The sequence below is a fragment of the Podarcis vaucheri genome (genome assembly GCF_965113315.1).
Source record: "Podarcis vaucheri genome assembly, chromosome: 1".
Classification (NCBI taxonomy): domain Eukaryota; kingdom Metazoa; phylum Chordata; class Lepidosauria; order Squamata; family Lacertidae; genus Podarcis; species Podarcis vaucheri.
In genome coordinates this window covers 124,493,136-124,519,729 of record NC_138759.1, presented here as the reverse complement: position 1 = coordinate 124,519,729, position 26,594 = coordinate 124,493,136, and the positions used below count along the sequence as shown (strand labels likewise).

At 42.9% G+C, this 26,594-nt stretch overlaps 1 protein-coding gene across 5 annotated transcripts in view; it reads right to left on the bottom strand.

Moving 5' to 3' along the window:
- The window catches only part of MYO1B (myosin IB), a 148,390-nt gene that overhangs the window by 36,886 nt on the left and 84,910 nt on the right, over positions 1 to 26,594 (bottom strand). For all 5 annotated transcript variants that reach the window (XM_082227779.1, XM_082227778.1, XM_082227780.1 and 2 more), the window contains 8 exons: positions 10,216 to 10,314; positions 9,905 to 10,008; positions 8,332 to 8,479; positions 8,071 to 8,189; positions 6,706 to 6,792; positions 6,410 to 6,475; positions 2,897 to 3,001; positions 478 to 540 (listed from right to left, as the gene is read on the bottom strand). In XM_082227779.1, coding sequence (XP_082083905.1) covers positions 478 to 540; positions 2,897 to 3,001; positions 6,410 to 6,475; positions 6,706 to 6,792; positions 8,071 to 8,189; positions 8,332 to 8,479; positions 9,905 to 10,008; positions 10,216 to 10,314 — 791 coding nt within the window. The remainder of the gene's footprint in view (positions 1 to 477; positions 541 to 2,896; positions 3,002 to 6,409; positions 6,476 to 6,705; positions 6,793 to 8,070; positions 8,190 to 8,331; positions 8,480 to 9,904; positions 10,009 to 10,215; positions 10,315 to 26,594) is intronic.

Here is a 26,594-nt window from a genome sequence, read left to right as displayed (position 1 = left end):
TACTCCTTAAAGCACTATGCCGCAAAACATTCTTCGGAACTAAATAAATCATTATCATTATTATTTAAATTTTTACGGCACCCTTCATCCGATGATCACAGGGAGGTTCACAATAGAAAAACACAAAAAATGCATACCATACATAGTTGTCAACTTTTCCCTTTTCTTGCGAGGAATCCTATTCAGAATAAGGGAATTTCCCTTTAAAAAAAGGGGAAACGTTGACAGCTATGATACCATAATAAAACACTAAAACAATACCTCATCCCCAGTTTTAAACGCCATAGATGGGAGAAGAGGAATGCTTTTACCTGGCGCCTAAAGATGCATAATGAAGATGGCCGGCATCCCTCCCTGGGGAAAGCATTCCACAGTCAGGGAGCCACCACAGAAAAGGCCTGTTCTCATGTGGCAGTCATCAAATCAAAAGAATGAGAACATTCCATAAAATTTCATTTTTCTATAGTTATGACTTACATTTTCTATTAGGTCGCAAATTACAGCATTGTTGAAGTATTCAATGTGCGTCCACTCAATACCCTATAGAAATAAAACACAAATTGAAGAAGAAACCCATGCTAAAATTTCACTCATTCCAACTAGAGCATATTTTAGTAAGCTAGGGGCTTGCCTTCTTTTATTCCTAGCACAATACCCCAGTTCCTCTGAGCCCTAATAAGGCCACTAAAGACAACGAACCCTTAAGGGCGTATGTGCTTTAATCGCTTAAACAGGCTTGACACCCACTTTTAAATTACAAGGAATTAAGGGCTAGTGGGAAGCCCCACAAGGCAGGCACCCAGAGCCAGGATCACACAAAGATGATAGTGACCACCAATATATGAATCTCCTTTGGCGAAAGTGAGTTGAACTGTTATGATATGGGGTGGTGGGGGGTGGGTCTGCAGTTTAAAGGAAATGAAGGGCTGTATCCCCTTCTCCTTGTCACAGCAATTTGTGATCGTCGGGACTTCAGCACTATGTCAAAACTTCAGAAGCTGCTAATATTGCTGGAGCAAGATGAGCGTCCTTGAACAGCTGCCAGGTTTGCTTTCCATTCCATTCCCCAATCTGTGTCAATTTCCCATGCACTTAACTGAAACAGAGCCAAAGCCCTTTTAGTGCAAAGCTTTGGGTCAATAATGTTTTTGTGCATCTTGGGAGCGTTTCCAAGGAAATTGACAATTTCATCTCAAGAACTGCTGGTGTGTTTTTCTCCTGCCTTCAGCCTTCAGCTTGAGACAGAGATGACAAGCTGAAATAACACGGTCAGCCTAGGCTATGCTGCCCACTTCGGCGGTGGTCAACCATTTTTGCAAGTACGTCACAAACCAAACCTGCTTAACGCCACCCAAGTGCATATGGCAATATAAATGCAGCTTTCCCCTACCCAATGTTTCTGAGGCTTTGTCTCTAACCTACTACTGTCCACAATTGGTGAAAAGGGTTTCAGTTGTGCAAACCAGTTACTGTTTTTGCTTTACATACAAAAGTGGCCAATCCATGGTTGTCCAAGGAAGATGTAACACTGGGGGGCGAAGCTAGAAGCATAACCCTTCTCCAAAGTATACACAGTGGTACCTTGGCTTACAAACACCTCAGGTTACAAACACTTTGGGTTACAGACTCCGCTAACCAGGAAGCAGTACCTCGGGTTAAGAACTTTACCTCAGGATGAGAACAGAAATTGCGCTGCGGCAGCAGCAGGAGGCCCCATTAGCTAAAGTGGTACCTCAGGTTAAGAACAGTTTCAGGTTAATAACAGACCTCCGTAACAAATTAAGTTCGTAACCAGAGGTACCACTGCACAGCTATGCCCTACAAGTAACTTGTGAACAGGGCTATAGGTTCATACACCAAAATCATTGTGTGGCCAAATGTCTGAAATTTAACTTCGGTACTTTTACCTGCCAACTTGCCATCAGAATTGCAGTGTTAAATAAATGCAGCTACAAGGTATTTAGATTAGTCCATCTATAACATGTAAACAAAGGCGCTTATGAGCTTGGGATTTTAGGCAAACCAGATTTGGAATGTGTTCGTTTCTAAAAAAGAATCTAAAAGAATATAGTGTCTATATTCTATATCTGTAATATATCTATATACAGAATATACCTACAGTAATGCCTCCGCAACTATCTGCCTCATCTAGCATCCGCGGCAAACCCGGAAGTACCAGAACGGGTTAGTTCCGGGTTTGCTGCTCACCCATGTGCAGAAGCGCAAACTGCTCCGCGCATGTGCGCAAACACGGTGCTTTGCCCTGTGTCCTTTTCAACTAGCGGCAGGGGCTCCAGAATGGATCCCAGTCACAAAACAAGGTACCAGTGTATAAGCATAAAATTGACTTTGGTTACTGGATTCTAGTAGACTGTCTAAATATTGTGGAGAAGTGTAAGGAGCCTGGGGAAAGTCTGGAAGAAAAGTGGGGAAGAAAATGCGGGTTAATGTCAGTGCTATTTTTCTAGAAAAAGAGGTACCGTTGTTCTCTTATAATGACAATGGCACCCACCTGAGAGCTGCCAGAACTGAGTTTCGGCAAGTTCTAGCTGAAAAATAGCCCTGGGTAGAGTCGAGCCCAGTGAATCTCCTCTCTAACTGCCAACTTTGGACGCCATCGCCCACTCCACAAAACCCTTTTGTGTCAACAGGATACTCTTTCCACCTGGAGTAGAGACTTCACCTTAAATCAGTGTCCTTTCAACTGCCTATCTGGTTTCAGGGCTACTACTAAAGCCTCACAAACAGAACATCAACATGGTAGTTCTGTTTTGTACCTGACAAGGTCATTGCAACCATCAAGGAAAAACATGTTAAAAGCTATTAAGGCAAACAGCAACAAGGACAAGGATTGTAGGGACACAGATAGGTAAACAAGGAAACAAATGGGTTTTACCTCTCGTATGTACTCTTCTTGCTCTTCCTTCAAGGTAAGCTCAATGAAGATCTGCTGCAGCTTCTCGTTGCAGTAGTTAATAATGAACTGCTCAAAGCTGTTATCCTACAAAAGAAAGTTAGGAAAGAGTGACAATGGAGACACATGGAAGCCTGGCAGCATATTTATCCAGAGATGAGACCTATCCAAATCTCTGGCCTGCAAGCAGATTTTTGCAATGGGACTACCTTCTGGGATTTTAATATGATATGCACCTATTCCATGCACGACCGGATTTTTATATATGCCTGAAGACCATTTGCTAATCACGCTTCGTACTGGGTGCTTGGTTCAGGAGTACTACAGGTAGACGACTTTTACTCACCAGAAAGAAAGTCAAAATTTCCCCTGAAAACAGCCTACCCAAAAGAAGTTACAGGGCTAGAAATACACACAGATTCACAGCGTGTGAGCCCATAATTATGTTAATGACAAAAGCCTTGTTCGGACAATCGTATCTCAGTTTAACAAGCAGTGACACAAGCCCCACGGCTCCTTCCTTCCCTGTATGAGCAAGCAAACCATGAGGTCTTCAGCTGACCATAGCTTCCTGTTTAATCTGAATCAGGAAAACTATGCATATCAAGCCCTGGACCAAGCCAGGATATTAAACTATGGTTTGAAGTGGATTTTTAAGATCCTGCCTTGCTCGACAGCTGGAAAACAAAGTTTCCCAGAAGGCTGAAATGATAAATCGTTATTCATTAGAGGCTTATTGGTTTAATTGCTGCTGGAAAGAGGGAGATGCATGCACAGGAAAAAGGCTGGTTCATAACCCAGATTATTAAAATGAGGCATGATCATCCAAACCAGCTATAAAACTTTTAATGCTTGCATGGGTCGTTACTACGTCTTCCAAGATAGGTGCTCAGACAAGAGAAGTCACTAACACAAGCAGAAAACGGATGCTGTGATAGATGGGCATTGGGCCTGATCCAGCAACCTCTTCTTAAGTTCTATTTTATGGTTCTACTTTATTTATGGAATGGTTCGCTCTCTTTTTTTTTTTTTACTTTTGTAAACCACTTTAATATTTTTTGAGGTGACATAGCAGCACAGTGGTGCCTCGCAAGACGAAAAGAATCCGTTCTGTGATTCTCTTCGTCTAGCGGTTTTTTCATCTTGCGAAGCAAGCCCATTGAAGGATTAGCGGCTTATCTGCTGATCGGATCAGCTGATAAGCGGCTTAGCGGCTTAGAAAAAGGGAGGGGAAAGGGGAAAAAACCAGCAGGAACTCGCAAGACATTGTCGTCTTGCGAAGCAAGCCCATAGGAAATTCGTTTTGCAAAGCACCTCCAAAACGGAAAACTCTTTCGTCTAGCGAGTTTTCCGTCTTGCGAGGCATTCGTCTTGCGGGGCACCACTGTATATAAATATTATATATATATATATATATAATATAGTCTGCATCAAATGTTGTTCTTCCCTGAGGATAATACTTGATGCCATCTGATGAAGTGGGCACTAGTCAATTAAAACTTATGTCATATAACATTGTTGGGCCAAACTATACAGTCGTACCTTCGAAGTCAAATGGAATCCGTTCCGGAAGTCCGTTCGACTTCCAAAATGTTCAAAAACCAAAGCATGGCTTCCAATTGGCTGCAGGAAGCCAAAAATAGTTCGCAAACCGGAACAGTCACTTCCGGGTTTCGATTGTTCGGGAGCCAAAACGTTCGGGAACTAAGATGTTCAACTTCTGAGGTACATGATGTTATAATACAACCCCTCTCTCTCTCTCTCTCTCTCTCTCTTGAAGTGTTACAAAGTAGCCCCTAAAATCCAGCTTTTTTAATATAAGGGTGATAGCCAGTATCTGAAAAACAAAGTTCTGAAGATAAGGAATGTTTTGTTTTGTTTTGTTTTGAAAAGGCAATAGAATGAGCTGGCTGGGTAGCTGACAATTATCAAGAGTGCAACAGTCTGGAAGGATAGGGACGGGACGGGGTTGCAACTGTGGCAATGGGAGGCTTCTTCCAAAACCAGACACCTGCTTCAGAGGATGGATTAACCCTTAGGATGACAGCAAGGGAACAGAAAGACACACATCATATGAGCTGTGCATCCCCACCTCACCTGAGATACCATCTGCAATAAAATAGAATCCTGCACGCTATATGCAAAGATGTAATTAACATCCTGTTTACCTTGGCCCTTAATTTAAGGCACCACAATTCTCTTGTGTCACCTTTCAATTTGATTTTTCATATCCTATTGGTTTTTTAAAGCAGTGGCTGCCTAGACTCCTCCAAGGTAAGTTAAGAATGTTGAGGAGGATTCATTTAAAGCCTTTGCCATTGACTTTAATAGAAACAGGATTGATGCCTAAAACGACACTGCCACCCTCTTATAATTTATTTTATCCATGAGCAGCATATTGTTCTCTCCTCATATATTAAAATTCACATTTGTCCTTGCTGAATTTCAGCATATTAAAGTTAGATGTCAGCTCAGCAGAAGAATCTTGTATTTCACTGTCTCATATTTCCGTCTACTCTACCTCTCTGTATTGCTAAGCCAATTAAAAAAAGGCAATATGGGTTGTAGGGACTGTTTTATGCCTCTTCCCTTCTGGCTGAAAAGGGGGGAAAATTGAGCTATGAAAAACATTTTGGATGGAACAGTCACAGATAAGCCTGAATATAAGAAGCTGCAGTATATGTATTATATTCCTGGCATAATAGCCTTGGGCAGACACAAATTAACCTGACATCTCTCCTTGATCTGAAATGAACGGTTTGTTTTGCTTTCAATCTAGGTATAACCTTAATACTAAAAAAAATGCCATTCAAAGGGCACAGGAACAAATCGCCAGAATTCAGAATTTTGAGATTAAGTGTACGCACATTGCTAAATCAACATAAACTTTGGGCATTGCTTGTCCAATCTGATTTCTCATTGTGCATGATCTACAAGAGGAGGGACCTGAGCAAAATTAGCAAAATTAGCAAAATTAACATTATGAGTTATTACTACTTCCTTAAAATTTTAAATTTAAACATTTATATGCCACCTTTCTGTCAGAAACTCTTAGGAAGCTGAACGCAAAACCTAAAAACAGTGAGTCTTTTTCTGTGTGTATGATATGTAAGTGGTGACCAGGGTTTTGGTCTGTACACTTGACATCTACCCTTATGAAGTTCACATGAAGAAAAATCAGTTTTATTTCCTCACACCTTTCCATGTCTACTGCTGATGGAACTTTAGGCTTTTTAAAAAAATACTGAACCATATTTTATCTGGTTGTTCTTTTAGAGTTCTTCTGCCTTGATATTTCAGGGTTCGTTTTAATGTTTTGCTGTTGTTTCCAAGTTACCTATTTTTTCACTTTTTTGCACTGATTGTACCTGCTTCTTGGTAGTCATTTTATTGTAGGCTGGCTTGAGAAACTTTGTTGAAAAGGCTGGTTCAAAACAGAATGAATAATTCACTATATCTTGCTACAAAGCATTAAGATTAGTCAGAGCAAAGTACCTCAAAAATTTCAAAGCCGTAGATGTCCAAAACGCCCATGACTTTCTTTCTTACTTTCATTTGTGCCTTAAGAAAACAAAAGTTATTTTCAGATGTTTATTAAATTCAGCAAAGAGGCAGCATTCTATGAAAATCATCATTATGACACAGAGGAAAAGCAGGGGTCAATTATATGAGTACATCTATTGTTTTCCTGCTAAAAAAACTTTGCATTATTATGCCACAAACTGATGAGCATCTAGTTTAACTTGTCAGGCTTATTTGTTCTAAGTATACAGGATTTCAAAGAACACTACCTTAATGCTCTCATTGATTCTGGTAACAAGCCAGGAAAACAGTCTACTGTAAAGATTCTTTGCCAGTGCATCCCGTGCATAGTATGCCTAATTAAAGAAGAAGAAAAGACACACAAATATTAGAAACATTTGGGGTTGGCCCAGGACTTTTTCTGGCTCTGACACAACATAAGGAGGAGCAAATCCACACACACAAGTATTGCCTGTCAAATTATGAATATAAACAAACAGGCGTGCTTTGGAGAAGTCATGATACGCAAGGGAATTTTCTAATAAATTGTTTCGAAGTTGTCATTAAATCGTTATTACATCAATCTCCCACTCTGCCTCTGTAAGAAAGGCGTAGGATTCTCAGGCTGTTTCCCATACAGGTAGCGACTAGTCCTTGATCTGCTTAGCTTTAGGAAGAGCGCTGCATCCTGTACCTTCAAGCTAAAGTCCATTTCCCATGCAGAACGTACCTTATCAGCAAAAATGAAACGTATTTTTCGCTCCAACAGACGCACTCTTTTCCTCTTAAAAACTAAGGGGAAATGTCTGTGCATCTTATAGAGCGAATGTGTGGTCCCTGGAGCTAAATTGCCAGAGTGCGTTGCTGTGCGCTGCTCTGGTTCGCCAGAAGCGGCTTAGTCATGCTGCCCACATGACCCAGAAGCTGTACGCTGGCTCCCTCGGCCAATAAAGCGAGATGAGCGCCGCAACCCCAGAGTCGGTCACGACTGGACCTAATGCTCAGGGGTCCCTTTACCTTTTTTAGAGGAGACAAAGTTTAGTGTGCAGTTAAAGAATGTAATCCGAGAACCAGAATGGGGGGACCAAAGGTCATGCTGAATCCAACTACAAATTACTACATACATCAAGCACCAACTATGGAATGAATGTTTGTTTATTTTTGTTTTTGTTTTCTGTTGATCACTTATGTTACACAGTTTTTAAAACCAATAAAGCATAAAAAAGACATATGCAAAGTTTATCTTGACCATGTGGTCATGTGACTCCCATGTACTCCCCTCCAGTGTGAGATTGTGTGGTACAAAAGTGACTCCAACACGGCTGACTAAAGGGGTGCCTTAAGAAATTGCAGAAACTCATGAAATTCAACTACAATAATCAATCCTGGAAAGCAACTGATAGCCTGTGATCCTAGTTAAAGGCACAAGAGCCCACTTTGAGCTAGGAACTGGCAGCCACTGTAGTTATCCATATTTCCACAATGGAATAATAGGAAAATACACGTCCTTCAAGAGGGGCCACAGAAGTTCCTCTTTTCAGGTTTCACATTTTATTCATTGTGACAAAGGAAAATTCCCCTTTGTTTTCTACTAGAAAGAAAAAAACATATTCACAGTAGTAATTCAATATTACCTGAGACACATTTAAGGTTGTAGAGACTTTCTCCTGCTTGGCTTCAACGGTGCGGAAACTGAAGGCTCTCTCCAGCACTGACTGATCAATGCCTGTCAACTCACATATTTCTTTGAGCTCTATGGAAGCAAATAATCTCAATTAAAAATCATTCCTACCTACCTAGGCAGCAAGTACATTCAGAAGTCATGGGGGGGGGGTTAAACCAGTTCTCAAAGTGCAGGTAGCTTTGATTGGATCAGAATATATTATTTGAATTACCATTTTTATCCTTGATTTTACTTTCATCCAAACCATTCACTCGAGATTCAGGTTTGAATTCGATGTTTCCCAGTTTTAAGACGGCCACGACAACTTCAAAAACTGACTGCGTTTCATGGTCCATAAACCCCACGATCTGCATGGCATTCTAGAAGAGGGAAATCAAGTTTTATTCGTCGCATAGATTTATCCTGCCTGTCCTTTCTCCAAAGAGCACAAGCTGGCATACGGTGGCAGGGCTGTCTTAAGCGTATGCGGTGCCGGGGTGCAAAGATCTGCCTGGAGTCGTCCCCCCAAGGTTGCCCAGTCCCAGGCACGCAGGAGGGCAGAGCCATCCAGCCACCTCAGCGTCTCACTGGCTCTGTTGCCCCTGAACTTGCGGCGCAGAGAGAAGCAGAAGAGTCCACCGCGGCATTTCAACCGATGGGCGGGCTCTTCCCCAGACTCAGCTCCTGGGACCCGGACTCTCAGCTTGGTGCCCCTGAGAGCCCGGCGCCCGGGTGCCCCACACCCCTAGCACCCATGGGTAAGACGGCCCTGCACAGCGGTCCTCTTCCCCACCTACCTCCCCATTTCATTTTATCCTCACAACCAACTATTACAGTGGTACCTCGAGTTAAGTACTTAATTTATTCTGGAGGTCCGTTCTTAACCTGAAACTGTTCTTAACCTGAAGCACCACTTTAGCTAATGGGGCCTCCTGCTGCCGCCGCGCCGCCGGAGCACAATTTCTGTTCTCATCCTGAAGCAAAGTTCTTAACCCGAAGTACTATTTCTGGGTTAGCAGAGTCTGTAACCTGAAGCGTCTGTAACCTGAAGCGTATGTAACCCGAGGTACCACTGTATTAGTTTATTTAAAATATGCTTAAATGCCCTTCAGCCTTACAGATACCAAAGCAGTGTCTTTCTGCCACTTCCAAATGCATTGAACTGGCAGGGCACAGAAACAAAGCACAACACTCATTTGGAAGTCACAATAAGCCATTGCTTATCCTGAGAGGAACGGCCTCATGTCACACCAGAGAAGGGGGAGGGAGCAGAATGAGTTCAGAAACTTTCCCTTTTAACTAACCATAGCTTGCTGTGTCATCTGAACTCAGCAAACTGTGGTTAATCTTACCTAAGCCTAGTGTAAAAAAAAGTCAACTTCGAACCCTGGTTTATGAAGCCGGCTTATTTAAGCTAATAAAAGTTAAGTAAACCATAGTTTTATGTCTCGTTGATGTGGAATCCAAATGTAGCCTTTATTGTAACAAGTTTTGTAAAAAAAAAAAAAGTAACACTCATATATTATTATTATATACAAATTTTATTATTATTTGTAATAAATAATTTTATTTATTATTGTTATATACAAATGTATAAACCACTTCACAGCCTCAGGCCACAGAAGCTTGCTTATGGTAGCAGAAGTAACTTTTAATATCCCAAATATTATTAAACTCTTTTAATGGATCACACCATCAGATTTCATGTTTTTATGCTGCTGATCTTCTTGGCTGACTCAACAATTTAGCAAAATTATAAAATGAAGTCAAGTTTGAACTAATACGGAATTTGCACAAATTCTTACCCGAACCGTTCTGAAATTTGCAGCATCATCTACTCCATTCACTTTTGCAGAGTCCAGGCTAAGGTAGTTGTATCGACTGAAGTCCCTCTCCAGCTTAAGTTTTTCTACGAAATGAAAACAGGCCTTGTTAACAGCTAAATTCCCTGACCCACTATTGCTCTTAATAGCAGTGAGAATTGAAGCCGCTTAACATGTATGTGCACTGAAAGGCACACAAACCACGGAAATCAATTATGGAGACTTCGATTAACTTACGCAACTTCATGTGCAATTCTATTAGACATTTAAAATACCACCAGAGTTGTACTCACTGAGCAAATCTTCCGATCCTCCAGACAATATCTGATAAAAAATGTGGAAATTCCTTTCACCTCTTGGTTGTTTAACAACACGAGACTTTTCCAACAGATCTAAAAAAACAAGATGCCACAGAAATTATTTTTCCACTCCTCTAGTCTGCCTCTCTTTTTGCCACTATCACACCTGTATCAGAGAACTGTACGAACCTATTTCCGTTATTTATTTTTTATGTAAGAGAAGTGTGGCACACTGTGGGGTTGAGTTAGATCTGCGGTCTTATACATATCAATGAGCATTTTAGGTTGTTTTTATTCTGATTTTTCTGCTTTGTGTTAATGTTTGTCTCTGTAACTTGCTTCGAGTTCACTTTTCTGGGGGGGAAATGGCTAACAAGTAAACAGACACTTACCGTATTTGTCCATGTATAAGACGTCCCCATGTATAACACACCCCCCATCTTTGAGGACTCCAAATTAAGAAAATGGGGGCAGGATTGCCCATAGTTGTTGAGCTTTTTTTAGGGGGAATTGCTGAAAATCGCTCACCCGACTGACATACGCTGCCACTCGCACACATTGCAAAAGCCACCTATCGTCTGTCCCCTCGCCAGCAGAAGCCACCAATCGCCTGCCCAATTGCCACAGTGACAGCCAATCAACACCAGCCCTTGCCACAGCCACCAGTAACATGCCCAATAGCCACCGACAATCTCTGGCTCGTGACAGCAACCAATCCTACGTCCCGTCCCGTCCCCATGCACTATCTGTGTATAATAATAATTTATTATTTATACCCCGCCCTTCTGGCTGAGTTTCCCCAGCCACTCTGGGCGGCTCCCAATCGAGTGCTAAAAACAATACAGCATTAAATAGTATAAGACTACTCCCAATTTTTTACATTATTTTTTAATCACAAAGCCTTGTCCTATACACGGAAAAGTACGGTATGTTGAGACACTCTGAAACCATCACTGCAGAGCACGCCCTACCTGCTGCCATCTCTTAAATATGAAATACAATAAAGTGTGGCCGGATAATCCAGCAAAACATACACATTTTCCATCCATATTCAAACAAACGGGTGAAATGGCTCTCCAAGGCATACCTCTGGCCTTCTTCCATTACACAAATTAATCTGCTAACGTACAGTTTGAATACAGCCTGCGTCAAACCAAGGACTTAAGCTAGATTACTTTGGAAACTCTTCAAGCTTATGTCTGGGTAGAATGAATAGGAGCAATAAAAGCCCCACTCTTGCAATGACACCCAGTCATACGTAAACATATCTATCGTTTACTCTTTCACCTTGTCTCTCAAATACAGATTTGCTATAAGCCTCAGAGGGTGTACTTGCATGCCAAATGCAACTTATCCCCATCGGGCTACTGCTGTGTTTTACGCTACATTAACATTCAGAACAAAAAGCCATACAATAAGGCCTATTAATATTTCAGCACATTACCAGCGGCGTTTTGTCTTCATGTCACCTGCTGCTATTAGAAAAGTAAATATACAGGGGCCTTTCCACAAAGGATGCTCAGAATGAAAGCACTGTTGTTCTGCCTCGCAGAACCGGGTAGAACGTTTAGAAAGGCAGTTTATGCTTCAATAAAGAAATCTGTATAAATGAATGTATCTCTGGAGCTCGAAGCAAGGGTATCATTCTCCCCCTTTAAACCCAAGAATGTGCTAATGAAGTCAAGCACTAATATTTGGGGAATGCAATTTGTTATTGAAGAGTATGTTGTTGTTGTTTAGTCATTTAGTCGTGTCTGACGCTTCGTGACCCCACGGACCAGAGCACGCCAGGCACTCCTGTCCTCCACTGCCTCCCGCAGTTTGGTCAGAGTCATGTTTGTAGCTTCGAGAACACTGTCCAACCATCTCGCCCTCTGTCGTCCCCTTCTCCTTGGGCCCTCCATCTTTCCCAACATCAGTGTCTTTTCCAGGGAGTCTTCTATTCTCATGAGATGGCCAAAGTATTTGAGTCTCAGCTTCAGGATCTGTCCTTCCAGTGAGCACTCAGGGCTGATTTCCTTAAGAATGGAGAGGTTTGATCTTCTTGCAGTCCATGGGACTCTCAAGAGACTCCTCCAGCACCAGAATTCAAAAGCATCAATTCTTCGGCGATCAACCTTCTTTATGGTCCAGCTCTCACTTCCATACATCACTAGTGGGAAAACCATAGCCACCACTGGGGAAAAAACCACAACTGGGAAACCCATTGAAGAGTATAGTGTGCAACATTTACGTGATCTTTGGTTTGATATGGAAAACTGTGATCCTAATCCTTTGCTGCCTTGAGGGATATCATTGGGAGAAGAAAAGGCTAAGGAGTATACCCAGAGTGGAGGTCCTAAGATGGTTGGGTGGTGCCCTGTACGCCTCCTTGCGGAAACTCCTGCAGCCAAGCTGGTGCCAAACGTATTGCTCTGCTTTCCTTTGGAGCACATCAGTGAGACTGGGAGGAGGGTCCTGTCGTCTGGGCAGCCCAGGACCTCTATACACACTCGTGTCCTGAAGAGGTCATGCAGGAGGCAGCCATTGTAAGTTACTAGTCTCTGCAACTAAAGAAGGTGTGGTGATTCACCACTGGTTTGACCTCACCACTGGAGATTCACTATCATTGTCTCTTGAGACAGACAGATGCCAACAATAGGTTTGAGATGACCATGATAGTTGAAGCAACAACAATGAACTATGTGATCTTTGGAATCAATACAACCATAATTAACAAGAATGCATGATTTACACACCCAGTAAAGTCAAGTGATCTTTCAAAGGGCTGCCATATTCTCAAAAGTGAAAATCTGGACAGAGCTGTTGAGCTACCTTCTTTCTTTCTTCCTTCCTTTCTTTCTTCCTTCCTTCCTTCCTTCCTTCCTCCCTCCCTCCCTCCCTCCCTCCCTCCCTCCCATCCTCCCTTTCCCCCCTTTTCCCTTTCTTTCTTTCTGAGCTTTTCCCCCCCTCCCATAACAAAATTGGTTTGGGGCCTTTTCTTTGTTTTTTTTAAGATTAAAAAAACTAACCCAACTTGCCATATGCCTGGGTTTCACCGGACATTCTGCTGATTTGTCAAAAATCTGCCCAGACGCCATTTTTCATGGCAATTCCCGGATGTTGCCAGGAAAACCCAAACATTTAGCAGCCCCTTCTTTCAACAAGGCAAGTTTTAAGAACTGGACAAATTCATATTTCAAACCAGGTAGTCATGAACTAAAGCAACAAACCCCACATGCCCATTCTCTACACATTCTCCTGTTTGCTTCCTGAGTCCAGAGACTAAAGATATCCATTGAGCAATAGCTGTGCCTGCTATCCAAAAGGAGCACACAAGGTGCATATCAAGTGTTGGGTCACATCTTAGTTAAGCCTCTTCATGTATCATAGCACTCTGTTGTGGTTTAATAGCTTATAACCTGTAGACCCAAAGTTGGGATGTTGCACTGAATTCATTCATGAAACTTTAAAAACCTCCATTTATGATTATGTGTCAAGTTCTCTGTCTGGGAAGGAGAGCCAGGATAGTACCTGAGCCGAGAAGTCTGTGCTCTCTCGCTCTCTCTCAACAGTGTACCAAATACACTGTACATTTTGGCTCGGATCATCTACCAAAGTAGGCTCCTTTTACATATAGCCACATACTTTTTTTTTTTTTACATATAATCACATACTTTGTCATGTGACAAAGTTCCCCTTTACTCACACACATGCAACAAATCGTCACTTGATGTGGCTGCAGTGTAACAGAGAAAACCACCAACACATGGATCGGGTCACTTGAAGGTGTCTTGCCCATCAAATGATCACATCACTAGAAGCCGGGGAGGGAATGGGGAGAATTCATGGGGTTGTCTTCATCCAAGTAGTTATGGTACTCACACATATACTGTAGAAAAACACCATTGCACAATGGGTAACTGGGACCTACAGAGTATTATGTTTGCTCGAAGCGTACCAAGGACAAAGAACCCAAGAACTGGGTTTTATTTCAGTTTACTCTTGTGCTTTAAGATTTAGATGTCTGCTGGTCCCCTTTGCACTCCAATTCTGTACAGATTTGTGTATGGTTAACTTCAATAGGTATTAGAACAACTCGGAACACATATCCACATGCCCTGACATGCCTGAAAGATTATACTGCAAAACACTGGGCAGTAATGATAAGACCTGTTGGTGCTCTTTATAATACTGCAATTTCACCAAAAGTATCTGGAAATGGACACAGCTGATGGAAGGGCAATGAGCTAAATGCAGCAGTGATTGGATTCTATAAGCCTATGTTTCTGTTTTCATTTTTCCACTTTGATCTAGGTGCTAATAATAATAATAATTATACCACACCAATCTGGCTGGTATGCAACAAAGTTTTACTAAGAGTAAATCCAGGAAAATGAATGTACCTAACTTAGTTTGTTCATTTCAATGGGTCTACTCAAAGTAAAGCTTAGTTGACAACAGCCCATAGCCATTATAGCTAAAGGTAAAGGGACCCCTGACCGTTAAGTCCAGTCGCAAACGATTCTGGGGTTGCGGCACTCATCTCGCTTTACTGGCCAAGGGAGCCGGCGTTTGTCCGCAGACAGCTTCCGGATCATGTGGCCAACATGACTAAGCCGCTTCTGGCGAACCAGAGCAGCACACGGAAATACTGTTTACCTTCCTGCCATAATGGTACCTATTTATCTACTTGCACTAATGTGCTTTCGAACTGCTAGGTTGGCAGGAGCAGGGACTGAACAAGGGAGCTCGCCCCGTTGCAGGGATTCTGTTCAGCAAGCCCAAGGCTCTGTGGTTTAACCCACAGTGCCACCCGCATCCCCGCAGCGCCCCCACAGCCTTTATACCGTACAGTAAAGTGCCAACTTCATATCTGTCATTTTGGGTCACATTCCATTTAGGAGAGGCTAAATGCCATGGCTCTTTCTGCTTTACCCCATGCTAGAAAACAAAAGTGCAAGGGTAAAAAATTATAATCAGAAATATTCTCCTTCACATATGCAATCCATGCTAAAGACCACAGCAAGAGAAGACATCTGCATACAGAGGTGACTGTTGCAATGTAGACATCTGTAAAAAGATGCAACAGACATAGGCAAGCTGTTCTGCATCTAGGAATTTATTAGCTTTTCAGCCGCTCAATATACTGTTCGCCATAAGTATTTTCTCTCCCTTTTCAGAATGACTACACACTAAAGGAATTCCGCGGTATCTCCTTGCTTTTGTCAAACACTTACGGACCTCATGTGCAAATCGTCCTAAAACTAGCGTAAGTGTACTTGTTCGAAGGGAGAGTTCAGCTGGTGAAAACACTGCACACAAGGCCTGGCTGCAATTACTTACATGCCCCTAGAGAGATTTATATAAACAGTTTCCTGAAAACGTTCAGCTGATTCTGTTAGAAGTACCAGTCTCTCTCGGATTGTCTTTGGGAGGGAAGTTAAAGCAATTAACAATTTCCATAGAGGAACATTCACGGCACTTGTCCTTACAGGATTATTTTTTTCCAGAGAGTAGTTATAAGCAGGAAGCCAGATATTTACTATAACAGGCGACTACCATTCCCAGTCTTTTTTGAAACAGAGCTTAGGTTATGCCAGTTTTGTAGATCCCAAGCATGCAGCAGAGCCTATAGATCCCTTAAAAAAGTTCGTAAGGAATCTTCAAAACACTCATTACAGTGGTACCTCAGGTTAAGAACTTAATTCGTTCTGGAGGTCCGTTCTTAACCTGAAACTGTTCTTAACCTCAAGCACCACTTTAGCTAATGGGACCTCCCACTGCCGCCGCCACGCAATTTCTGTTCTCATCCTGAAGCAAAGTTCTTAACCTGAGGTACTATTTCTGGGTTAGCGGAGTCTGTAACCTGAAGCATCTGTAACCTGAAGCGTCTGTAACCCAAGGTACCACTGTATACTGATGGTTATCAACTCTGCATTAAGAAACAAAGATGAAATATTTCAGACATGTTTTCATCCAAAAAGAAAGTGCAAAAGGCGCACAGCAATACAGTGGTACCTCGGGTTAGGTACTTAATTCATTCCAGAGGTATGTTCTTAACCTGAAACTGTTTTTAACCTGAAGCACCACTTTAGCTAATGGGGCCTCCTGCTGCCACCGCGCTGCCAGAGCACGATTTCTGTTCTCATCCTGAAGCAAAGTTCTTAACCCAAGGTATTATTTCTGGGTTAGCGGAGTCTGTAACCTGAAGTGTATGTAACCTGAAGCATATGTAACCCGAGGTACCACTGTATAGGAAATAAAGTGTGTTTGCACACTGGCAGGCTAGCACACCAAGCTTCCCATTTGCCATTCACCAATTACCTGCTGGACTTATCACAAAATACATCTTGCAGGGCTCAGGTAAATGCAAGCAGGTAGGTGGTGAAAAGAATGTGCATGCTGGCAAATTTTGTATATTTATCTGCCAGGCTGCTAAGTGCTGGGCGTGGGATGTGTGGGGAGGGAGGATCACAAGAGGTGAAGTTACAAGGAACCTGGCAGAGGGCCTTCTCGGTAGTGGCACCCACCCTGTGGAACGCCTCCCCATCAGATGTCAAGGAGATAAATAACTATTTTAGAAGAAATCTGAAGGCAGCCCTGTATAGGGAAGTTTTAAACGTTTGATGTTTTATTACGCTTTTATATTTGTTGGAAGCTGCCCAGAGTGGTTGGGGCAACCCAATCAGATAGGGCAGGGTACAACTAATAAAATTATTATTATTAAATTATTGGTGCTAGTGGGAGGATACATCTCCTCAGAAGAAGGCACAGTTTATCTGTCCTTCCAGTCAGCACTCAGGGATGATTACCTTCAGAATGGATAGGTTTGATCTTCTTGCAGTCCATGGGACTCTCAAGAGTCTCCCCCAGCACCAGAATTCAAAAGCATCAATTCTTCAGCGATCAGCCTTCTTTACGGTCCAGCTCTCACTTCCATACATCACTACTGGGGAAACCATAGCTTTAACTATAAGGACCTTTGTTGGCAAGGTGATGTCTCAGCTTTTTAAGATGCTGTCTAGGTTTGTCATTACTTTTCTCCCAAGAAGCAGGTGTCTTTTAATATCGTGACTGCTGTCACCATCTGCAGTGATCATGGAGCCCAAGAAAGTAAAATCTCACACTGCCTCCATTTCTTCCCCTTCTGTTTGCCAGGAAGTGATGGGCCCAGTGGCCATGATCTTAGGTTTTTTTTGATGTTGAGCTTCAGACCATATTTTGTGCTCTCTTCTTTCACCCTCATTAAGCTCAAGTCAAATATCAAATTGCTTGATGGTAAATGTACATCTAACAGAAAACTTTTGTTTGAAACCTGCAGGTAGTATAAGGTGCTGAAGGTTATTTAAGTTTCCTGTTGTCTCTGGGGCAGTAACTGCAGCCTGCTAATGATGTAAGAATAACTCATTTACTTCCTATGCAGCACTACATCTTACTACTTGTGCATTCTGCCACACATCCACCACATCTGCTACACCCCAAATTTTCCCCTTCCCTACAGAAGTATGGTACAGAGGATGAAGCTGCCATCATAGGGTGAAACTTCACCCCAGGATTTTTCTCTGTATAGGCTCACAGTAGTGATATGCCCAGCCACATGATAAAAAAAAGCAGTGCTCAACACTATGGCCATGTTTGCATGTCAGGATAAGCCATAGTTGCTGGCTTATCACTGTATACCAACATCCCACATAACGATGGTTTACAAGCTATAAGGAACACCATTTCAGATAAAACCACAGCGGACCTTGCCACCAAACTCTGCCAATTTGTCCTTACCCACAACAACTTCAAATTCGGTGATGACCTGTTCCTTCAGATCAGCAGCACAGCAATGGGCACCCGCATGGCCCCACAGTATGCCAACATCTTCATGGCAGATTTAGAACAACGTTTCCTAAACTCCTACCCACTCAAACCTCTCTTGTACCTGCGATACATTGACGATATTTTTATCATCTGGACACATGGTCAACAGACCCTGGACACCTTTCACCAGAAATTCAATGATTTTCACCCCACAATCAACCTTACAATGAATCAATCTATGCAAGAAATACATATTTTGGACACTACTATAAAAATACAGGATGGGCGCATAGACACCACCTTATACCGTAAACCAACTGACCGACAAACATATCTACATGCCTCTAGCTACCATCCCAAACATACCAAACAGTCCATTGTATATAGCCAGGCACTACGTTACAGCCGCATCTGTTCCAATTCTACAGACAGAGACTCTCACCTAAGAGATCTACAGCAAATCTTTTCAGAACTAAAATACCCAGCAGATGAAGTTAGACAACAGATCAACAGAGCCAGACTGATACCCAGAGAGAACTTGCTGCAAGACAGACCCAAAAAAGAAAATAACAGAACACCTCTAGTCATCACATACAGCTCCCAAGTTAAAACAGTGCAACGCATCATCAGAGATCTACAACCTCTCCTGGACAATGACAGTTCTTTTTCTCAAGCTCTGGGAGGAAGACCTTTCATTGCCTACAGACAGCCACCCAATCTTAAACAACTCCTAACCCACAATAATACTACAACCAGACTTAACACGGACACTGGCACCAGAGCCTGCAATAAACCCAGATGCCAACTTTGCTGCCACATACACCTGGACAACACCATTACTGGCCCCAACAACATCACACATACCATCTCGGGACTATTTAATTGCTCATCGTCTAACATTGTGTATGCCATCAAATGCCAACAGTGTCCTTCAGCTCTCTATATTGGACAAACAGGCCAAACCTTATGCCAAAGAATAAACAGACATAAATCTGACATCAAGAATCACAAAACAGAGAAACCAGTAGGAGAACACTTCAATCTCCCAGGACATTCTATACAAGATCTCAAAGTAGCTGTTTTACTACAAAGGAATTTGAGAAATAGACTGGAAAGAGAAGCTGCTGAATTGCAACTCATTACCAAACTTAAAACCATGGATAGACCTGGTCTGAACAGAGACATTGGATTCTTATCTCATTATACATGACTAAGCCATTTCTCACCTTCTCACCCCTTGCCTTTTCCTGTAAGACCTATTGCAGTCATCAAGAGTCGTCAACAGGCTCATCTCAGCTATCTGCCAATCTCCCATTCCCACCACCCTTCTGAGTAATACCCTCCCCACCTTCTCACTATATAGAAGGATCTGGCAACTTCTGTTTCAGTGTATCTGAAGAAGTGTGCATGCACACGAAAGCTCATACCAAGAACTATCTTAGTTGGTCTTTAAGGTGCTACTGGAAGGAATTTTTTTTATTTTGACTATGGCAGACCAACACGGCTACCTATCTGTAACTGGCTTATCACTGTTTACCATGCAAAAGCAGTGTGCTTGCACACGCTACCTGATTGCTCCTGGTTTGGCACGGACAAGAGAAACAAACTAGGAAGCTTATGTAGCTTCTGAACCTTTTAAAAAGCCAAGACAGTAAGAGAATTCTGGGACACAATATATAATGAACTTTAAAAAAAAATCTTTAAATGTTCATTTCAAAAAAATCCAATAGGAGCCTTCCTATTAGGCATTATGCCTACTGAAATCCCCCCCCCAAATTAGAAGAATCTTCATGTATGTGACAACGGTGGTTAGAATTTTAATAGCAAAAAATTGGAAAGGAGAAGTGATACCCACTAAATTAGACTGTCAGGTGAAGATGACAGAATATATAGAATTAGCCAAAATGACTGGAAGATTAAGAGACGACTCAAAACAGAGATTAAATAAAGAATGGGATGTCTTTAGAGAGTATATAAAACAGTACTGTAAAAATCTAAATGCTTTGATGGGTCTGGACTGAATCTTGCAAGACAATAGAGGAACATTAAATAATAAAGTATTTTTAAATATTTAGAAAGAAGAAATATAAATGTGTGAAGTGGAAAATGAAGTTTAGATAACACAAGGGGTTGAATGGAAATCAAGAGAATATGTGATGTTTTTGGTGTTTTGTTTTGTTTTGTTTGTTGTGTTTTGATTTGGTTTGGTTTTGCTTTTGCAAAATGTATTGTATGTATTGTTCTAATAAAGATAGATATAAAGATAGATAGATAGATAGATAGATAGATAGATAGATAGATAGATAGATATGGGAAAAAGAAAAAAGCCAAGACAACAAGCCATAGTTTAAGGCTGGCTAGTCTACATACAGAAACACCACCTCTTTTAAATGTGTACAATTGGTAAGCCATGCCACACAAAAAACACCTTTGGGATGCTTTTCTTGTCTATTATACAACAGAGTTAACTTCTCCTTTCATTTGTGTTACAAATTGAATTCACATTTGGGAAAGGAATGACTATATAACACAAGAAATAAATAAATGTCAGTAGTATAATATATTCTAAATGGTCCAGGAACAGTTATTTTTAGTCACTTCCTCTTCTTCCATTGCACAGTAGGGACCATCCTGGCTAACCAGTCTTTCCCTCCCTTTTCTTTCCTTTTTTTGTGTGGCAAGCAACAGAGTTGAAAGCTAAATATAAACTTGCAGCCTGACAAGCCACACACTTCCTTCCAAGACATGTGTGTCATCCCAAAGTGCTACTGAGGGGAAAGGGGGGGTGGGGGGGGGTTGGACAGAGGAAATCTGCCCAGACAAGGATTACCGCCTCTTCACCAGAGCAGTAGCAAATTCAGAACTGGATGGGAGCAGGAAAAAACAGAGCATTGTTAGCAGTTTAGTTAACCCTTTAGAATGGTGCATACAAAGCTACTGAAACAAGCAGTTAGTTGTTTAAAAGGTAAAGGGACCCCTGACCATTAGGTCCAGTCGTGGCCGACTCTGGGGTTGCGGCGCTCATCTCACTTTACTGGCCGAGGGAGCCGGCATACAGCTTCCGGGTCATGTGGCCAGCATGGCTAAGCCGCTTCTGGCGAACCAGAGCAGAGCACGGAAACGCTGTTTACCTTCCCACCGGAGCGGTACCTATTTATCTACTTGCACTTTGACATGCTTTCGAACTGCTAGGTTGGCAGAAGCAGGGACTGAACAACAGGAGCTCACTCCGTCGCGGGGGTTCGAACCGCCGACCTTCTGATCGGCAAGTCCTAGGCTCTGTGGTTTAACCCACAGCGCCACCCGCATCCCTGTTAGTTGTTTAAACGTACTCAAATCTGTTGAAACTAAACTACAAAGGGACCCCGAGGATCTTCTAGTCCAGGGGTCAGCAAACTAAGTCCCGTGAGCCGGATCAGGCCCAATTGCCTTCATTATCCGGCCTGCTGACTGTCTGTGGATTGGCATGGGGATTCTGTTCGTTTGGGCTGTGCCATTCCCCCCCCCCGTGCCATTCCATTTCCCCCCTCTCCCTCACACACACCGTGGCAGCACCTCCTCCCTCCCTCCTCCTGGCTTCTCCCCGTCCTGCCTAGAGGAGGAAGGGGGCTGGGCTGAGCTGGCTGAGCGCCATTGTAAGCAGCCCCTCTCCGGAACCAGCCCTTTTATGCCACTCATCTTCCCATCGCGCCTGCCACCCTGGTGCTCCTGTGGGCCAGAGAGCGGAGCGGACGAGCTCCCTCTGTCTAACCACGAGAAGCAGCAGCAGCAGCGGTGGTGGCGGCGGCAGCCCCAGGGAAGGTAAGCGCTGGGGCTGGGGGGTGGGGAGGAGGACTACTTGCCCCCCTCGCCTCTTCTTCCAACTCCACCCCCCGGTGCCGCTTCTCTGGCCCACCCCAAGGACTGAGGGATAGTGGTCCGGCCCGCAGCTAAAAAAATTCGCCAACCTCTGTTCTGGTCCAATCCCCTGCAATGCAGGAATATACAACTGTCACATATGGGGACTGAACTTACAACCTTGGTTTTATCAGCACCACGCTCTAACCAACCGAGCTATCCAGGCTGAGTTGGAAGGAAGGCTAACAAAAAGAACAAGCAACTACAAAAACCCCTCCATGAAGGTTGGAATCTAAAAGCATGGTGCAGAGAGCATTTTGTGTATGCACCGGAAACACACACACACACACACAGTTAAGGCACTACAGAAAAAGGTTTGAAAACCTCTTCACAGATCTTTTCCTCTCAGACAAATATTATTCGGACTGTTCTAGCAGGCAAGAAGAAATGAAGCTGAGACAGACTTCTCCCATCCCAGAATAGCAAGCCGAAAAAGAACATCTGGGGGGCACGTGGTCCGGAATGCCAACAAAATTATCCCGCCTATTTCACTGAGAAGCACATCCTGCATTAAGCAAGGGCCTGCCTACAACCCAGATGCCATGCAGGCAAGGAGGCCGAGAGATTTAAAAGTAGTAAAACTGTGCAGCACCCATGAGGAACGGCATCATAATTCATTTCCTTTAAAAAGTTCGGTTTGGGATATTTCTCACAACACACACCCTGGGCCAGCAAGGACAAGTGGATGGATTTGATAGGAATTTAATGGTGAAACACTCAGTCTCACTGGATAGGCTCAGTCGGTGGAACATGAGTCTCTTAATCTCAGGGTTGTGGGTTCGAGTCCCACGCTAGGCAAAAGATTAATAATAATAATAATAATAATAATAATAATAATAATAATAATAATAATAATTTATTATTTATACCCCGCCCATCTGGCTGGGCTTCCCCAGCCACACTGGGCGGCTTCCAAAAAAATATTAAAATACTATAATACATCAAACATTAAAAGCTTTCCTAAACAGGGCTGCCTTCAGATGTCTTCTAAAAGTCTGGTAGTTGTTGTGCTCTTTGACATCTGGTGGGAGGGTGTTCCACAGGGAAGGTGCCACTACCGAGAAGGCCCTCTGCCTGGTTCCCTGTAACTTGGCTTCTTGCAGTGAGGGAATTGCCAGAAGGCCCTCGGTGCTGGACCTCAGTGTCCAGGTAGAACGATGGGGCTGGAGACGCTCCTTCAGATATGCTGGACCAAAGCTGTTTAGGGCTTTAAAGGTCAGCACCAACACTTTGAATTGTGCTCGGAAATGTACTGGGAGCCAATGTAGGTCTTTCAAGACCGATGTTATGTGGTCTCTGCGGCCGCTCCCAGTCACCAGTCTAGCTGCCGCGTTCTGGATTAGTTGTAGTTTCTGGGTCACCTTCAAAGGTAGCTCCACGTAGAGCGCATTGCAGTAGTCCAAGCGGGAGATAACCAGAGCATGCACCACTCTAGCGAGGCAGTCCGCAGGCAGATAGGGTCTCAGCCTGCGTACCAGATGGAGCTGATAAACAGCTGCCCTGGACACAGATTGGACCTGTGCCTCCATGTACAGCTGTGAGTCCAAAATGACTCCCAGGCTGCACACCTGGTCCTTCAGGGGCACAGTTACCCCATTCAGGACCAGGGAATCCTCCACACCTGCCCGCCTCCTGTCCCCCAAAAACATGCAGTGCAGGGGGTTGGACTATATTGTATGATCAACTCCCAATGTTCAAGTGATAGTCAACACAGTTCCTTGCTAACTAGCTAAGTATTTTCACTGCCACCCTGTCCCTCCTTTAAACGCTCCTCTGTTTCCGCCTCTTTGAACTTGCAGTTCTTCCCTAAACATCAGCTCCTTTCACTCTGGCTGATCTATCTCCTGCTTTCATCATCCTCCTTCTGCCTCTGCCAGCCTCATGGGTGGCACAGAACCCCACAAATCACTGGCCCTTTCCACGGGATCTTTCTCCTCTCTTTCCCCCTCTTCTGCCTGCAAATCCTCCTTCTTCTCGGGCTCCTGCCAGCTCCTGACACAACGCAGGTCACTTAGTGGGTTAAGAGTGCTTCTATTCCTTTTGGAAGAGCCAAAGGATAGGAAATTGTTATGTACTGAAGTTCTCACCCTGGGCCAGCAGGGGGATACTGTAGATAGTTTTCACTCAGGTCCACATATGCAAATAAGGGATTGAAAGTGACGTTCAGTGATTGGCTAGTTACAGAAAATGGTTGCTGTTGCATTCTAGTGAAGCTCTATATAAGCAGGCTGGATGAACCCTTCAGTTCAGTTCTGTTCTGGCCTGTGAATAAACAAGAGCTGTTTGAAGAATCGCTGTGTCGTCTGATATGTTCACCCACAACTTAACAGAAGTGATTTGAAGCCTTCAGCAAAAAAGCAGAGCAGAAGTAAGGGGACACAGCCATGCTTTACAGGCCCAGAAAACTGCATCAGAAACTCATATACGATGCGCTAACAACTTAAAACAAGAGGCCTGCATTTCCAAAAAGCAACTAGGGGAAGTATGGTAATCCAACAACAAAATAGGAGCCAAAATTAATACCATAATATCTAACCATGAAAACAAAATTAAAAAATTCCTTCCAGTAGCACCTTAGAGACCAACTAAGTTTGTTATTGGTATGAGCCTTTGTGTGCATGCACACTTCTTCAGATACACACCATTAAAAAACCATTAAAACCATTAAAAAGCAGAATTCCTTCACAAAACAATATGAAACATTTCCGAGTGTACTGCTTTTGTATCTCGCATATTCACATAATTAAAAGTCCAGCATCAAGGGCCCTGGTGGATAATAACGGAGACTCCAGTTACTTGACACATTTTCTCCATTATAAAAGAAGCAAGGGTGGGGGAATTTCTTTTCTAGCCAACAGTCCTTGTTTGTATTATCGTGTTTCTGGAGGAGGAACAGATTTGGTACTTAATTATAGCCTTGCCCTGCCATTTGGGTTGCAAATATACCCATATTGATGAAAAGCTTTCCAAATAGCCATTACTGTGCGTCGTTCCATAGTTATTTCCTAGTCTATCATTATGGTGCTAAAAGGTAGGGCACAAACTCAGGGATGCTGCTCAGATGGTCAATGGCAGAGTTCTGTACCTCTTTTAGCCCTTTTCTGAAAACAATCTGAAAAGGACAAAGCGTAACTTTGCAGTGCCACAATGACTCGCTTATCTGAGGGCGGGTGGGACTCCAGGATAACTTGTCTGAGGCTGCCCCAAGGCTTCTCATTGCACTAAACCAGGCATAGGCAAATTCAGCCCTCCAGATGTTTTGGGACTACAACTCCCATGATCCCTAGCTAACAGGACCAGTGGTCAGGGATGAAGGGAATTGTAGTCCCAAAACATCTGGAGGGCCATGTTTGCCTATGCCGGCACTAAACAAATTGTAATTCGAAAACATTAACTGTGTGTATTACATTTTTATATCATGGTTCTTCCATCGTGAACTCAAAGTGGTATAGATAGGAGTTCCCATGTGGTCTCCAAGCCCTGAAAGACCCAGACCGGATAAACCACAGCATGTTTGCTGAATTGCTCTTTGATTGTGCCTTCAGGGATTTAAAACATTTCAAAGCGCCCTCTCTCTCTCTCTATATATATATATATACATATATGGTTTTGCAATTGTCAGATTTGTTAATTGTCAGCATTCACTACAGCAAACGGAACAGTTGAAACCCATTAGCACAACACCATCCCCTGGTGCAAGACGTGAAAATTGCTCATTCTGCAAGCGCCCTAAATCCTTGCAATCTCATCCCAACAATAAGCCATGGTTTCAATGGGCTGGAAATTACTAAATGCAAGACTTGTGCAGTTTGTCAAACCACGTTTTTGCATTACGTCTGAACAAGGATGTTGTTTTCGACTCCTGGATTGCAAACCAATGTCAAGCCTTGGTTCACAAACCTGGTTTGCAGTTACAAACCACAGAGCTTAACAAATGGTACAGATTCAAAGGAAAATTGTGGCTTAATATACCCCAGAAGTATTACACTAAAGAGAGAAGGGGAAGGAAGAACAGCAGGCATGGATACAACGCTAATCCTCAGCCAGATATCCCAAAACAGCTAATTCTAAAATAAAAACAAAATTAAAAATTAAAATCTGCTGCCTCGGCTGGGAGCAACTTTTAAATCAATTCATCTACAGTGGTGCCCCGCAAGACGAAATTAATTCGTTCCACAAGTTTTGTCGTCTAGCGAATTTTTCGTCTTGCGAATCACGAAATCCCATAGGAATGCATTGAAAATCAATTAATGCGTTCCTATGGTCAAAAAAAGTCCAAACAAAGCCAAATTTGGTACAACAACAGTTTATTAACTGCTCTTTAAAGTCACACATACTGTAAAGAGCAGTTCAAAAATTGAAGGGAAAATAAATTAACTTTATAAACAAAACATGTCTTTGTTTTTAGACAAAGGAAACAAAGTCGTGAGACGTTTTCGTCTTGCGAAGCAAGCCCATAGGTGAAATTCGTCTTGCGAGGCAAATCGAAAACGGAAAAACCTTTCGTCTAGCGAGTTTTTTGTCTTGCGAGGCATTCGTCTTGCGAGGTACCACTGTAAATGATTAGTTGACTAAATGTTGCAAACCACCCCACCCCCATTCACCCGCTCAAAGATGCTATTTTAGACTGGAGTAGATTAACAAGGGAATTGCAGTCCTTTGATTTCAAGTTTCATGCACTGAAA